Source organism: Mobula birostris, chromosome 4, assembly GCF_030028105.1.
Source record: "Mobula birostris isolate sMobBir1 chromosome 4, sMobBir1.hap1, whole genome shotgun sequence".
In the NCBI taxonomy this organism is placed as follows: Eukaryota; Metazoa; Chordata; class Chondrichthyes; order Myliobatiformes; family Myliobatidae; genus Mobula; species Mobula birostris.
The window spans coordinates 107068390-107086310 of record NC_092373.1 but is presented as its reverse complement, the minus strand read 5'-3'; the positions used below and the strand labels follow the sequence as shown (position 1 = coordinate 107086310).

Genomic DNA, 17921 nt, shown 5'->3' with positions numbered 1-17921 from the left:
TATTTCACTGCAGGTTTACTGATTTTCTCTGAGATCCATGTGATATGACTGAGTTTCATGGAATGGAAAGAAATTTGTATAAGATTATTCTTATGAATGCAAGACATTGTACATGAATAGTGGGGCAAATGTCTGAGGTTGAGTAATGGATGTAATAGTTGAAAGTATCAACAAGATGATCAACCAGGCTTGTTTGAAGAAACTCCTGCCCAATTACAATGGGCATATAACCTGTAGCACCAGAGGTCTCAATATACTAGACCACTGTTATACTAAGATAAAGAATGCCTACTATTCTATTCCTAGACTGCATTTTGGGAAATCTGATAACTTGGCTATACTTCTCCTGCCTGCATACAGGCAGAGTCTAAAGAGCAAGGCTCTAGAGATTAGGACGACAAAAAGTGGTTGCAGAAGGCAGAGGAATGGCTATAGGATTGCTTCGAGTTAGTGAACTGTGCCGTGCTCAAGGAGTCATCTGTGGATCTAAATGAATACAACATGGTTGTCTCAAACTTTATAAAAACAGTTGTGGACGAGTGTGATCCCACAAAATCATTCAGAGTCCGGAAGCCCTGGATGAATCATGAATGTGGTAACCCGCATCTACAACTATTGTCCAGTAGATCTTACATCCACAGTGATGAAGTGTTTTGAGAGTTTGGTGGTGAAACACATCAACTCCTGCCTGAGAAGTGACTTGGATCTGCTCCAATTTGCATTGCAGCACAACAGGTTCACAGCAGATGCCATCTCACTGGCTCTTCACTCAGCCCTGGAACATCTACAGCAAAGATGTATTAATCAAGATGCTCTTTATCAGCTACAGCTCTGCATTCAACACCATCATTCTCTCAAAACTAATCAATAGACTTTAAGACCTTGGCCTCAATGCCTCCATGTGCAATTCATCCTCGATTTCCTCATTTACAAAGCCCAGTCTGTCAAATTGGCAACAACATCGCCACCACAATCTCTATCAGCACAGGGGCACCACAAGGCTGTGTTAACCCCCTGCTCTACTCATATTACACTTATGACTGTGTGGCTAAACACAGCTCCAATGCCATTTTCAAGTTTGCTGATAATACCACCGTCGTTGGCTGAATCAAAGGTGGTGACGAATCTGCGTATAGGAGGGAGATTGAAAATCTGGCTCTTAATAACAACCTCTTACTCAGTGCCAGCAAGTTCAAGGAGCTGATTATTGACTTCAGGGGAGAGAAAACAGAGGTTCATGATCTAGTCCGCTTTGGAGGATCAAAGATGGAGAGAGTCAGTAACTTTAAATTCCTTGGTGTTATTATTTCGGAGGACTTGTCCTGGGTCCAGTCCGTAAATACAGTTACAAAGAAAGCACGGCAATGCCTCTATTTCCTTAAGAGTTTGTGAAGATTCAGCATGATATCTAACATTTTCACAAACTTTTATGTATGTGTGCTGGAGAGTATATTGACTGGCTGCATCATAGCTGGTATGGAAACACCAATGCCCTTGAATGGAAAAGCCTATAAAAAGTAGTGGATATGTCCCAGTCCAGCATGCGTATTGAGCACATCTACATGAACATTGTTGCAGGAAAACAATATCTAAGGGCTCACACTATCCAGGTCATGCTCTCTTCTCACTGCTGCCATCAGGAAGAAGGTACAGGAGCCTCGGGACTCACACCACCACATTGAGGAACAGTTATTACCCCTCAACCATCAGGCTCTTGAACCAAAGGAGATAACTTCATTCAACTTCACTTGCCCCAAAACTGAGATGTTCCCACTATCTATGAACTCAGTTTCAAGGACTCTTCATCTCATGTGCTCGATTTTTATTGCTTGCTTGCTTATTTATTTATTTATCTATCTATCTATCTATCTTTTTTTATTGTCCTTTGCACACTAGTTGAATGTGCAATTGGTGCAGTCTTTCATTGATTCTGTTGTGGTTATTTTTCTTTTATGGATTTATTGAGTACGCCTGCAAGAAAATAAATCTCAGGGTTGTATACAGTGACATATTTGTACTTTGATCATAAATTTACTTTGAACTTTGAAGATTGAGCAAAGCTAGCTGAGGCTTATGAAAGGAAGATCATGCTTAACAATCTTTTTTTAGCATGCAATGTATAGAATAGATGAGGGAGAACAAGTGACCATAGGCAATTTGAATTCACAGACAGTATTTGAAAGGATCCCACATTAATGATAAAAATAAAGCATGAGCGTTTGGTGATTGAGGATTTGTTGATGGATAGGAAACAAAGTAGGAATAAACAGGTGACTCAGCCAGTGCTATTCAAATATCTATCAATGATTTGGTTGAGGGAAACAAAGTGTAACATTTCCAGGCTTGGGATGATGCAGGCCCACGGTGGGTTGGGGATGGGAGTTGTGAGGAGGATGCAGAGGCTCAGTTGTAACTTAGACAAACAGGATTAAACTGTCTAGAAACTTCATTTTTAGGAACCGAAATATAATTATCCAAATAGGTTCAGATTTGGAATATGGAAGGCTTGGTATCCTTGTACACTAGTTGCCTAAAGAATCCACATCAACCTTTGGGAGAAAAAAATTATATATTAGCCTTCATTGCAAGATGATTTGAGTACAAATGTCTCGTTGTGCTGTACAGGGCCTCAGTGAGATCCCATCTGGATTTTTATTACCGTTTTGATTTCCTTATCTGATAAAGGATATTGTTGCCAAGTGGGAGTGCAGCAAACGTTTACTCGACTGGAATGAACATAGGATGTAGAAAACCTACAGCACAATACAGGCCCTTCAGCCCACATAGTTGTGCTGAACATGACCCATAGCCCTCTATTTTACTAAGCTCCATGTACCTATCTAAATGTCTCTTAAAAGACCCTATCGTTTCTGCCTCCTCCACCGTTGCTGGCAGCCCATTGCACACACTCACCACTGGTAAAAAAACTTACCCCTACATCTCCTCTGTACCTACTCCCCAGCACCTTAAACCTGTGTCCTCTTGTGGCAACCATTTTAGCCCTGGGAAAAAGCCTCTGACTCTCCATACGATCAATGCCTCTCATCATCTTATGCACCTCTCATCCTCTGTCGCTCCAAGGAGAAAAGGCCAAATTCACTCAACCTATTCTCGTAAGGCATGTTCCCCAATCCAGGCAACATCCTTGTAAATCTCCTCTGCGCCCTTTCTATGGCTTCCACATCCTTCCTGTAGTGAGGCAACTAGAACTGAGCACAGTACTCCAAGTGGGTCTGACCAAGGTCCTATATAGCTGCAACATTACCTCTTGGCTCCTAAATTCAATCCCACAATTGATGAAGGCCAACACACCGTACGCCTTCTTAACCACAGAGTCAACCTGCGCTGCTGCTTTGAACGTCCTGTGGACTCGGACCTCAAGATCCCTCTGATCCTCCACACTGCCAAGAGTCTTAGCTTTAATACTATATTCTGCCATCATATTTGACCTAGCAAAATTAACCACCTCACACTTATCTGGGTTGAACTCCATCTGCCACTTCTCAGTCCAGTTTTGCATCCTATCAATGTCCCTCCACACTATCCACAACACCTCCAACCTTTGTGTCATCAGCAAACTTACTAACCCATCCTTCCACTTCCTCATCCAGATCATTTATAAAAATCACGAAGAGTAACAGTCCCACAACAGATCCCTGAGGCACCCCACTGGTGACCGACCTCCATACAGAATATGACCCGTCTACAACCACTCTTTGCCTTCTGTGGGCAAGCCAGTTCTGGATCAACAAAACAATGTCCCCTTGGATCCCATGCCTCTTTACTTTCTCAATAAGCCTTGCATGGGGTACCTTATCAAAAGCCTTGCTGAAATCCTTATACACTACACCTGCTGCTCTTCCTTCATCAATGTGTTTAGTCACATCCTCAAAAAATTCGGTCAGGCTCGTAAGGCACGACCTGCCCTTGACAAAGCCATGCTGACTATTCCTAATCATATTATGCCTCTCCAATTAGTCATAAATCCTGCCTCTCAGGATCTTCTCCATTAAAAGAATGAAGAGAAATAGATTTGATTTATGGGATTCCTGCCCCTTCCCACACCCCACCTCCCATTCACCAGAGTTTAGAAGAACAACAGAGGCTTGGTTTTCACTTTATAGCAGGATGAGTCAGGCTGAATGCAGGGCGAACGCTCGTGATAGCTAGGGAGGCCAGAACACTATATTGCACTCGCCAAGTTTGGCGTATGCCATTAGACGTGAGATGGACGTCAAACATCACAGCTCAGGCCTTTCTGCCCGCAATGTTGTGCCAACCTTTTAACTTAATCTATGATCAATCTAACCTTTCCTCCCGCATTGCCCTCCATTTTTCTTTTCTCCATGTGCCTATCCACAAGAGTTTTCCAAATAACCCTCCACCACCAGCAGAGAGCTCCATGCTGCCGCTACTCTCTAAGTTTACACCCAAACAGTCTTTTTCCTAAGACAAGAGAGTCTAAAACTGGAAGAATAGGTTTAAGGTAAGAGGGGAACAGAACGTTTTCCACAGAGGATGGGTTTGTGGAATATATGGGGAAAGCTGCCAGAAAAAAACTGCATCAGGAGATCCTTCACTCTTTTACCAGAGAACGCAAATGATGCAGAAAAGCCCATTGCAGAATGCAGTCCAGGCCAAGAAATTAAAATACTTTCAAGACTGAGGTACTTCATGCTGAAAGGAAACAGAGATAAAACAGAAACAGGGTGTTGAAGCGATTATCTGTTATTGTATTGAATGATGAGTGGGGCCAAATAATGTACCCCTGCTCCAATTTAGTATCTTTAAAAAGAGGGAATGTAATGGATATCAGTACTGGTAGGAATTTGATGAAGTTCCACATGTGAGGCTAGCCAGCAAACTTGAGGCCCCTGGAATATAGGGGACATTGACTGAAGCAAAACAAAAAGTTCAGACCAGAGGCGGCAAAGACTGCCTTTTGGAGGTTATTGTTCTTTTGTAATGAGAATGGCTTGGTCCTGAATTTCAATATTTGTAGATGATTTAAGAGAGCGAAAATAAAGATGAACATAGAACATAGAATAGTACAGCACATTACAGGCCCTTCAGCCCACAATGTTGTGCCGACCCTCAAACCCTGCCTCCCATATAACCCCCCACCTTAAATTCCTCCATATACCTGTCTTGTAGTCTCTTAAACTTCACTAGTGCATCTGCCTCCACCACTGACTCAGGCAGTGCATTCCACACAACAACCACTCTCTGAGTAAAAAACTTTCCTCTAATATCCCCCTTGAACTTCCCACTCCTTACCTTAAAGCCATGTCCTCTTTTATTGAGCAGTGGTGCCCTGGGGAAGAGGCGCTAGCTATCCACTTTATCTATTCCTCTTAATATCTTGTACACCTCTATCATGTCTCCTCTCATCCTCCTTTTCTCGAAAGAGTAAAGCCCTAGCTCCTTTAATCTCTGATCATAATCCATACTGTCTAAACCAGGCAGCATCCTGGTAAATGTCCTCTGTACCCTTTCCAATGCTTCCACATCCTTCCTATAGTGAGGCGACCAGAACTGGGCACAGTACTCCAGTGTGGCCTAACCAGAGTTTTATAGAGCTGCATCATTACATTGCGACTCTTAAACTCTATCCCTCGACTTATGAAAGCTAACACCCCATAAGCTTTCTTAACTACCCTATCTACCTGTGAGGCAACTTTCAGGGATCTGTGGACATGTACCCCCAGATCCCTCTGCTCCTCCACACTACCAAGTATCCTGCCATTTACTTTGTACTCTGCCTTGGAGTTTGTCCTTCCAAAGTGTACCACCTCACACTTTTCCGGGTTGAACTCCATCTGCCACTTCTCAGCCCATTTCTGCACCCTATCAATGTTTCTCTGTAATCTTTGACAGTCCTCTACACTATCTACAACACCACCAACCTTTGTGTTGTCTGCAAGCTTGCCAACCCACCCTTCTACCCCACATCCAGGTTGTTAATAAAAATCACGAAAAGTAGAGGTCCCAGAACTGATCCTTGTGGGACACCACTAGTCACAACCCTCCAATCTGAATGTACTCCCTCCACCACGACCCTCTGCCTTCTGCAGGCAAGCCAATCCTGAATCGACCTGGCCAAACTTCCCAGGATCCCATGCCTTCTGACTTTCTGAATAAGCCTACCGTGTGAAACCTTGTCAAATGCCTTACTAAAATCCATGTAGATCATATCCACTGCACTACCCTCATCTATATGCCTGGTTACCTCCTCAAAGAACTCTATCAGGCTTGTTAGACACGATCTGCCCTTCACAAAGCCATTGCTGACTGTCCCTGGTCAGACAATGATTCTCTAAATGCGCATAGGGCCTATCTCGAAGAATCTTTTCCAACAGCTTTACCACCACAGACGTAAGGCTCACTGGTCTATAATTACCCGGACTCTCCCTACTACCTTTTTTGAACAAGGGGACAACATTCGCCTCCCTCCAATCCTCCGGTACCATTCCCGTGGACAACGAGGACATAAAGATCCTAGCCAGAGGCTCAGCAATCTCTTCCCTCGCCTTGTGGAGCAGCCTGGGGAATATTCCTTAGGGCCCCAGGGACTTAACCATCCTAATGTATTTTAACAATTCCAACATCTCCTCTCCCTTAATATCAACATGCTCCAGAACATCAACCTCACTTATATTGTCCTCACCGTCATCAAGTTCATTGGTGAATACCGAAGAGAAGTATTCATTGAGGACCTCGCTCATTTCCACAGCCTCTAGGCACATCTTCCCACCTTTATCTCTAATCGGTCTTACCTTCACTCCTGTCATCCTTTTCTTCTTCACATAATTGAAGAATACCTTGGGGTTTTCCTTTACCCTACTTGCCAAGGCCTTCTCATGCCCCCTCCTTGCTCTTCTCAACCCCTTCTTAAGCTCCTTTCTTGCTACCCTATATTCCTCAGTAGACCCATCTGATCCTTGCTTCCTAAACCTCATGTATGCTGCCTTCTTCCACCTGACTAGATTTTCCACCTCACTTGTCACCCATGGTTCCTTCACCCTAACGTTCTTTATCTTCCTCACCGGGACAAATTTATCCCTAACATTCTGCAAAAGATCTCTGAACATCGACCAGATGTCCATAGTGCTTTTCCCTGCAAAAACATCATCCCAATTCACACCCGCAAGTTCTAGCCTTATAGCCTCATAATTTGCCCTTCCCCAATTAGAATTTTTTTCCTGTCCTCTATTCTATCCTTTTCCATGATAATGCTAAAGGCCAGGGAGCGGTGGTCACTGTCCCCCAGATGCTCGCCCACTGAGAGATCTGTGACCTGACCCGGTTCGTTACCTAGTACTAGATCTAGTATGGCATTCCCCCTAGTCGGCCTGTCAACGTACTGTGACAGGAATCCATCCTGGACACACTTATCAAACTCTGCCCCATCTAAACACTTGGAACTAATCAGGTGCCAATCAATATTAGGGAAGTTAAAGTCACCCATGATAGCAACCCTGTTATTTTTGCACCTTTTCAAAATCTGCCTCCCAGTCTTCTCCTTTGTATCTCTGCTGCTACCAGGGGGCCTGTAGAATACCCCCAATAGAGTAACTGCTCCCTTCCTGTTCCTGACTTCCACCTATACTGACTCAAAAGAGGTTCCTGCTACATTACCCACCCTTTCTGTAGCTGTAATAATATCCCTGACCAGTAATGCCACTCCTCCTCCCCTTTTTACCCCTTCTCTATCCCTTTTAAAGCACTGAAATCCAGGAATATGGAGAATCCATTCTTGCCCTGGTGCCAGCCAAGTATCTGTAATGGCCACCACATCATAATTCCATGAAAGTCAACTTGCATGGAATATACAAGCTTCATGCATATAAAAACAAAAAACTTAGAGAAACTTTGGAAGGTTGAACTTGAAGGTAGAGTACAAGTACAAGATTAATAGCAGGATTCTTGGCAGTGTGGAGGGAAGGAGGGATCTTGGGGTCCACATGCAGAATTCCTTACAGTTGCTGTGCAAGTTAATAAGGTAGTTAAGAAGGTGTATGATGTGTTGGCTTTTATTAGTCCAAGGATTGAGTTCAAGAGTCACAAGGTAATATTGCAGCTCTATAAAACTCTGGGTAGACCACACTTGGAATATAGTGTTCGGTTGTAGTCACTTCATTACAGGAAAGATATGGAAGCTTTGGAGAGGGTGCAAGGGAGATTTACCAGAATGTTGCCTGGATTAGAGAGCATGTCTTATGAGCGAACTAGGCCTTTTTTCTTTGGGGCGAAGGGGGATGAGAAGTGACTAGATAGAGGTGTGTAAGATGACAAGAGGCGTAGATAGACTGGACAGCCAATGCCTTTTTTCCCCATGGTGGATAATACGAGAGTGCATAATATTAAGGTAATTTTAAACTATTGGAGCGATGTCAGGTAGATTTTTCTACACATGGAACACACTGCGGGGGGTAGTAGTAGAGGAGCTTACTTTAGAGACATTTAAGAGTCTCTTCGACAGGCACATGGATGATAGAAAAATGGTGGGTCATTTGGCAAGGAAAGGTTAGATTGATCTAGGAGTACCTCATGGGCCGAAGTGTCTGTACTACTCTGTTCTAGAATCACTGTCAGGAAGGGGAGAATTTATAATGGGAATCAGTTGGCAGAGCAATCTAATGCTATGCCTGTGTGAAAGATGGTGTAAATAACTGTGCAATAAATGTGAAGGAATTAAGAATTAAATGGAAAGGAAGAATTGTAGAAAATCAGGAACTACTAGAAACAACAGATCAGGCAGAATCTGTGAAAAACAATTCTGATGAGTGTATTTCAACCAGAAAGATAAACTATGCTTCCCTTTCCATAGATGTTGCTTGGCCTGCTGAGTGTTGCTGGCATTTTCTGTTTGTATATTAGATTTCCAAGACATATATTTTTAAAAATTTTCATTGCAGGAGATGAGTTCAGTAAAAATATATGTGGGAGAAATTAATGGAGCAGAGAGCTTTTGCATCTTCAGGAAATGATAATCTACATAAAAAGGGTAACAGAGAACTGGTTGTCACCTTCCAAATTTTATAGGTTATAGTATTTTTCTTGCAGGTTGGAGTTTGGTAAACGTAACTAAAGGAATGAGGAGAGAGAGAGAAAAAAATAAAAGACCTTTAGACTGTTTAGCCTAACATCAGTTCGTTGAGCACTCTCGCTCCATCCACCAAAAGCAGAACTTCCCGGTGGCCAAACTTTTTAATTCCAATTCCTATTCTCATTCCAACATGTCGATCCATGACCTTCTCTTGTGCCAAGATTGAGGCCACCTCAGGGTGGAGGAACAATACCTTATATTCCATCTGGGTAACCTCCAACCTGATGGCATGAATTGATTTATCCTTCTGGTAAAAAACATTCCCTCTCCCTCCCCTCTTCTATTACCCACTCTGGCCTCTCAACTCTTCTCACCTGCCTATGAGCTCTCCCTCAGTCTCCCTCCTCCTTCCCTTTCTTCTATCAGATTCTTTCCTCTCCAGGCCTTTACCTTTCCCACCCACCTGGCTTCACCTATCACCTACTAGCTATCCTCCTTCCCGTCCCCCACATTTTTATTCTAGCATCATCTTCTTTCCTTTCCAGTCCTGGAGATGGGTCTCAGCCCGAAACATCAACTGCTTATTCATTTCCATAGATGGTGCCTGACCTGCATTTTGTGTGTGTTGATCAGTATAGGGAAATCACTAGAATCTATAATAAAGGTTGGGAAAGCTAGGCACAGAAGATTTCAACAGGATTTGCGGAATCCACATTGTCTATGAAAGGGAAATTGTGTTTGACAACTTTATGGATTTTTGTTTGAAGATGAAAGTGGTAGATTATAATAAGGGACAACCAATAGGTACCTGGATGTTCAGAATGTCCCTAATGAAGTCCTATTTTAGACGCTAGTTTCAGAATTGAAGTACATGGAATACTGGTGATATACTAACATAGTTTGAAAATTGACAGAAATAAAATGCAAGTAGGAATGAAAATATTACCTTTTCAGATTCCAGAAATGACTAAATAAGTTACCATAAGGATTGGTGTGTGTGACTTCACCTATTCACAGTGGTTTTGATGTGGGAACAGAATATAATATTTCTAATAACATGTATCTGAGATTGTAACTTGAAAAAGAAACAAAGAGACTTCAAGGTGATTTAGACTTGAGTGAGTGGGGAAATAAGTGACAGCAAGGCAGATACAGTATGATGAAGTTATCCATTTTGGTATAAAAAGAACAGACGCAGAGTATTATTTAAATGTTGATAGATTAGAAACTGATGTATGGAAGAATTTACGTGATAATAGTCACTGAAACAAATTTGCAGCTGCGGCAAGCAGTTAAGAAGCTAAGGAGTATGCTAGTCTTTAGTGCAGGAGCAAGGATGTCTTCTACACTTTATAGAACCTTGGTGGGGACATGCTTGAGGGTATAGCACGCAGCTTTGGTCTCCTTTCTTGCTGCACATTTAGTGCAACAAATTTTACCAGCTGTTTGCGGGGATGACAGGACTCTCACGTGAGGATGGATTGGGTCCACTGGGTACATAGTCTTTCAAGTTTGGAAGAATGAGAGTAGATTTCATTTTCATTTTTCATTTTATAATCTTTTTATTGATATATAATCTTCTACAGCTATAAAATACAGTTCAGCAAATTAGTATATATATAATTAATAAAGCTGAAGAAAAAACATGCTAATGAAAAAAAATTTTTATATAAGAAAAAGAAGGAAAAAAGAAAACTCCAACTAACTGAAAAAAGATCCCACTAACTACAAAACAAAAAAAAAAGAAAAAAAACCATTAGGAGCCAACTCCCGGAGCAATACGTCTTACAATCATATATATATATGAAGAAAAAAAAACTGCCAAATCACATTTATATAACATAAAATTGGAAGGAAACCATATAAATTAATTCAAATTAAATGATAATTTGGCAAAAGAGCCCCACCTTCTCTCAAAATCGAATCAGGGATCAAAAGTTCTACTTCTAATTTTTTCCAAACTAAGACATAACATTACTTGGGAAAACAATTGAATTAGTGTAGGAGCAGAGGTATCTTTCCACTTCAATAAAAGAGCCCTTCTTGCCAACAATGTAACGAATGCAATTACATGTTGGTTTGAAAATGAAATACCCTGAATATGATGCGGAACTATTCCAGATTTCATTGAAATGTACACAATTCTGAGGGGTTGAATGCTGGAGAGTTTTCCTTGTCACAGGACCTTTAGATCCAAGCTCATGATGTGGGATAAGACAGAGAGGGCTAAGGTGAGGAGAAATTTCTTCACTTGAGGGGGAGATTTTGTGATACAGAAAGCTGTGGAAGTCAGGTTGTTGAATGCTTTAAGGAAGATAGATACACAAGTTCTCAAAGGGTTTTAAAAGACTCTTGGGATATGATACTGAGATAGATGATCAGCTATGATCATACCGAATGGCAGACCAGGCTTGGAGGGTCAAATAGCATACTCCTGTTCCTAGGTTTCTAATTTATAATCACAAACAAATTATTCTACATTATTTATCTTGCACTTCCTTGAGATGTAAGGTACTACAGGAAAAGTGTACTATGAAGTTTGTCTGTTTTTATGAGCTACATGAGGCTATACATTTATAAACCGGTGGATGTATATTTGTTATATTTGTTTTGATGAGCAGATGTTATTTTATGAAACCAAACATGTTAGGGAATGTTTTACATACTTTAGAAAAACTATTTTATTTCCACTTATGCTGAGATCTTTTGCTGTGGATAAGTATTATGTTTTGATTTTTTTTTCCAGGTGTGGACTCTTCTACTTCATCATCAACATCCACCAACACGTCACTTACCAACAACTATGATAGTTTGGAAGGTGGAAGCAGTCAAGGTGACATTTTTCTCTGATTTGCAGAGGGTATCAATTGGAAAGAGTTGTGCAGCTTTCAAGCCTAAATCAGAACATTTCTTTTAAAGTATTTGTTGCCTAATACTTCAAACAAAAACAAAAAAACCTTTGAAGTATTTTTAAAAAATAATTTCAATTGAAAAATTATCATGAATAGCTCATTGTATTCTCCCTGATGATTAGTGTAGAATGCAGCCTCAGCCTCAAGAGTGATCCTTAATACTGTGTAAGATGATGCAGCTTGTTTATCTATGAGCTGTTTAGATTGAAGTGGAAAACGTTTAGCAATTTCCAGTACATAAAACATAGACAAACTATAAATATGAAACAAAACTCTGAACCATTAAGCTGTACATGGATTTCTAGAGATCAGAGAGCAGAAAGTTGTTCTCAGTTGTTTATGCAGTACCCAGTGTTGACACCCCCCAATGCACTGCACTGCCCTTCACGGTGCATGTCCTGCCCTGATGCAGCTTCCCAAAATATATCACTTCACACCTGTCCAAGTTTCTTCTGCCAATCCCTTGCCCATTGACTCATTTGATTTAAATTATGCTGTAACCTAGCTTCTTCACTGAACACTATAGCACCAGTTTTGGTGTTGTCTAAAATTAATAATTATGCTACTTACATTCTCAAACAAACAATTAACATTTATAAGAGCATAAGACAGAGGAGCAGAATTAGGCCATTCAGCCAATCGGGTCTGCTCCACCATTCCATTATGACTGACTTATTATTTCCCTCAACCTAGTTTCTCCAGCCTACTCCCCAAAACCTTTGACACCCTTACTAATTAAGAACCTATAAACTTCCACTTTAAATATAGTCAATGACATGGCCTCCTAAGCATCTGCAATAATGAATTCCACAGATTCATCACCCTCTGGCTAAAGAAATTCCTCCTCATCTCTGTTCTTATATTTAAGGAACATTCTTATATTTTGATGTTGTGATCCTAGATTCCCCCAGTATAGGAAACATCCTCTCAACGTTCCACTCTGTCTAGGCCTTCCAATATAGAAAGATAGAAAACCTATGGCACAATACAGGCCCTTCGGCCCACAAAGCTGTGTTGAATGTGTCCTTACCTTAGAAATTACCTAGGGTTACCCATAGCCCTCTATTTTTCTGAACTCCATGTATCTATCCAGGAGTCTCTTGGAAGACCTTATCGTTTCTGCCTTCTCCACCATTGCCGGCAGCCCATTCCATGCTCTTATCACTTTCTGTGTAAAAAAAACTTACGACTGACATCTCCTCTGTACCTACTTCCAAGCACCCTAAAGCTGTGCCCTCCCGTGCTAACCATTTCAGCTCTGAGAAGAAGCCTCTGACTATCCACACGATCAATGCCTCTCATCATCTTATACACCTCTATCAGGTCACCTCTCATCCTCTATCGCTCCAGGGGAAGAGGCCGAGTTCACTCTACGTATTCTCATAAGGCATGCTCCCCAATCCAGGCAACATCCTTGTAAATCTCCTGTGCACCCTTTCTATGATTTCCACATCCTTCCTGTAGTGAGGCGACCGAAACTGAGCACAGTGCTCCAAGTGGGGTCTGACCAGGGTCCTAGATAGCTGCAACATTACGTCTCAGCTGTTAAACTCAATCCCACGATGGATGAAAGCCAATGCACTATATGCCTTCTTAACCACAGAGTCAACCTACACAGCAGCTTTGAGTGTCCTATGGACTTGGACCCCAAGATCCCTCTGACCTTCCACACTGCTAAGAGTCTTACCATCAATACCATATTCTGCCATCGTATTTGATCTACCAAAATGAACCACCTCTCACCTGTCTGGGTTGAACTCCATCTGCCACTTCTCAGCCCAGTTTTGCATCCTATCGATGTCCCGCTGTAACTTCTGATAGCCCTCCACACTATCCACAGCACCCCCAACCTTTGTGTCATCAGCAAATTTACTAACCCAATATTCAATAGGTTTCGATAAAATTCCCCCTTATTCTTTGAAACTCCAGTGTGTTCAGACACAGAGCAATCAAGCAGTTCTTATACATTAACCGTTTCATTCCTGGAACCATTCTCATGAACCTCCCCTTGTCCATCTCCGATGCTAGCACATCCTTTCTTAGATAAGGGGCCCAAATCTGCTCACAATATTCCTGGTGTAATCTTACCAATGCCTTATAAAGCCTCAGCTTGACCTCCTTGCCTTTATATTCTACTCTTTTTGAAACGAACGTTAGCATTAGATTTGCCGCCTTTACCACCCAGTCAACCTGGAAGTTGATCTTTATGAATGCTGCACAAGGACTCCCGACATGCCTTGCACTTCTGCACCTCTATTCCTTTGACCAAAGTGCATGACCGTACACTTCCCTGCACTATATGCCATTCTACCATTTCTTTGCCCATTCTCTCAATCTGCCTGAGTCCTTTTGCAGACACCTGCTTCCTCAACACTTCCTGCCCCTCCATCTAGATTGTGTTGTCTGCAAACTTTACCTCAGCCATCAATTCTGTCATCTAAATCATTGACATATAACGTGAAAAGATGGTAAAGAAGAGAGCAACCAGACGAATTTCTGTGTCACACTACTGGCTATAGGCCTTCAATCTGAGAAATAACCCCTCCACGGTCACACTCTTCTTCCTGTCACGAAGCCAACCCGTCCACACAGTTGGCTTATTCATACTTGATTCTATGTGTTGTAACATTCTAGAGGGATGTCCTACCTTGTGGGACTTTGTCAAAGGTTTTGCTAAAACCCATGTAGACGGTGTTCCTGCTGTTATCAATCTCTTTTAAAAGTACAATTAAGTTGTGGGACATTATTTCTCATTCATAAAACCATGTTGACTATCCTGAATCAGTCCTTCCGACAGGGCATCAACTGTCTCAACTTCAACACTCCTGTCTCCAATTTCAACCTCACCCCTTCCGGACACTCTGCTCTCCACTCCCTCCACACTAATCCCAATCTCACCATCAAACCCACAGATAAAAAGGGGTGCCGTAGTAGTCTGCGGACTGACCTCTACCTTGCTGAGGCCCAGCAACAACTCTCAGACACCACCTAGTACTTATCCCTCGAACAGGACCCCGCTAAGGAGCACCAGGCCATTGTCTCCCACATCATCACTGATCTTATTAGCTCTGGGGATCTTCCATCCACTGCCACCAACCTCATAGTTGCTGCACCCTGCACCTCCCGTTTCTACCTCCTACCCAAGATCCACAAATGCGCTTGTCCAGGTAGACCCATTGTTTCAGCTTGTTCTTGCCTCACTGAACTCATACTTGCATATGTCCGACTCTGTTTTATCCCCCCCAAGTTCAGTCCCTTCCTACCTACATCCATGACACTTCACACACTCTAGATCTTTTCAATGATTTCAAGTTCCCTGGACCCTATCATCTTATTTTTACTATGGATGTCCAGTCCCTCTACACCTCCCAACCCCCACCAGGAAGGCCTCAAAGCTCTTTGTTTCTTTCTGGACACCAGACCCAACCAGTTCCCCACCACCAGCACTCTCCTCTGCCAAGCAGAACTTGTCCTCACTCTTAATAATTTCTCCTTTGGTTTCTCCCACTTTCTTTAAACAAACGGTGTAACTCATGTGGGTCCCAGCTATTCCTGCCTGTTGGCTACGTGGAGCAGTCTATGTTCCAAGCCTACCCTGGTGACTGTCCTGCACTTTCCCTGCACTACATCGACATCTGCATTGGTGCTGCTTCCTGCACTCATGCGCAGCTCGTTGGCTTTATCAACTTTGCCTCCAACTTCCACCCTGCCCTCAAATTTACCTGGTCCATTTCCAATGCCTCCCTCCCCTTTCTTGATTTCACTGTTTCTGTCTCTGGAGAAAGCTTATTTACTGATGGACTCTCACAGCTACCTGGACCACACCTCTTCCCACTCCGTTGCTTGTAAAAACGCCATCTCCTTCTCTCAATTCCTCCTTCTCCATTGCATGATGAGGCTACACTCAGGTTGGAGGAATAACACCTTATATTCCATCTGGATACCCTCCAACCTGATGGCATGAACATCAATTTCTGTCATTTCTGGAAATGCCCCCCCCCCCCACCATCGCCATTCCCCGTCCCCTTTCCCTCTCTCATCTTTCCTCCTTGCCTGCCCATCACCTCCCTGTGGTGCTCGCCCCCCTTTTCTTTCTTCCATGGCCTTCTGTGCTCTCCTATCAGACTCCCCCTTCTCCAGCCCTGTATTTCTTTCACCAATCAACTTCCCAGCTCTTTACTTCAACCCTCCCTCCACCTTTTAAATCTACTCCTCTTCATTTTTTCCTCCAGTCCGGCTGAAGGGTCTGGACCAAAAAAGTCGACTGTACTTTTTCCCATAAATGCTGTCTGGCCTCCTGAGTTCTTCCAGCATTTTGTGTGTATTGCTTGAATTTCCAGCATTTGCAGATTTTTTCTTGTTTCTGAATCAGTCCTTGCCTTTTTCAAATGGAAATAAGCCATGTCTCTCTGGATTTTTTCCAATAATTTTTCCACCACTGATGTAAGGCTCACCAACCTGTAGTTCCTTTTTTTTAGCATAAGCAAAGCAGGACAAATTATTATCATAAAATACTTTAAATTTGAATACATATTATTCTGCACACCTCCTGGTGTTTGCCTGATTGAAGAGGTACCACGTTTGTCCATACAACACAGGAGGTATAGGAAAAGGAACATTTTCAGATTTTGTTGAATATGTATTCAGTATTTTCTTATTGTACTTATGCTCCTCTTCATCTACATCAGTGCTTCAGCCCCATGGATTTAAATTAACTTTATTCAATATCATTCTATTTTGTAAGTGTATTTATGTAAATCATTCATTACTAAGCTACTACTACAGAGCATTTGTGACCCATTTCACCACAGATTAATTTCACCACAGAATGGTACCTTTTCAGGTAAAGTTCCACGTAAGGAAACTTCACAGTGTCATGTTACACATACTGTCCCATTCCCTTGTATGCCAGTTATTCGTAGTAAATATTCCTAAAATGTTAGACACTAGCTGTGTGTACATTAAATACACATTAACAAAGCAATTTGCACTTGCTCATTGCTATTTGCAAATTGGCCAGCAGGTTTAATTATTGCACAGCTATGACTGTACTTCAGATGTACTTAAATGGTATTTGAAGTGCTTTGCAGTGTACTAAAATAGTGAAAACTGCTGTAGAAATGCCAGGTCACTGTTTATTTTAATATTTCTAACTTGCATGTTCAAATTTTTGCAGACTTGTCATCTTTAGCCACTAAACCACCTGCTCCATCTGATCCAAGTTCACTGATGACAACTAAACATAATGCATATCCAACTTTTCAACAACCTCACCTGAAAGTAGCTTCTCCATTGTGTTCTGTGGGGCAGCCCACCAGTCCAGGATATTCTCCTGCAATTCAACGGATTACACAGGTGGGTCCACTATTAATCTCGGTTTTGACCTGCATCGGGAGATGGTCTTAATAAAGTTCGTTATTAACTTCATTCACTTTTCATTTCTGTTTGCCCTTCCCAAAAATAACCCTGAGAATTCAACAATTCAGGAAGCCAATTGACTATCACCTTAAGAATGGGTAGCTTAATGCTTGCTCATCCTACTATGCCCAGGTCCCTTAATTGATAAAAAAAGAATCACTATAGTGGGGTTTGAGACAGTTTGCATCATTGGTATTTTCTCTTTTAAACACATCTGAAGCATCTTATCTGGTTGGAGTGTAGCCTTATTCATGGAGGTGCATCAGATTTGGGGTGTAACAGGTTGATCTCTCTTGCTTTAACATGGAAATGCAACTTACTAGTAGCCTGATTTTTGGCGTAAGTTAATTTGGTTGCTGGTAAAAGGTTTGAAAGCCTGCACTTTTTAATTACCGAACACTGATACTAGCCTTGAGAAAAGATATCTGACATGGTTAGTCATGAAATTAAGATAACATCTAACATTTAAGATAGCTGCTTCAGTTACTTATATTGTGTCTGTAACTTGAAGCAGTTTTGAAAATTTCTTCAAAAATTAAAAT

General features: G+C 41.9%; 1 protein-coding gene across 10 annotated transcripts in view; it reads left to right on the top strand.

The window, feature by feature from the left end:
• LOC140196528 (protein transport protein Sec24B-like) overlaps positions 1-17921 on the top strand; it is a 231583-nt gene that overhangs the window by 73680 nt on the left and 139982 nt on the right. For all 10 annotated transcript variants that reach the window (XM_072255876.1, XM_072255877.1, XM_072255884.1 and 7 more), the window contains 2 exons: positions 11796-11882; positions 17138-17316. In XM_072255876.1, coding sequence (XP_072111977.1) covers positions 11796-11882; positions 17138-17316 — 266 coding nt within the window. The remainder of the gene's footprint in view (positions 1-11795; positions 11883-17137; positions 17317-17921) is intronic.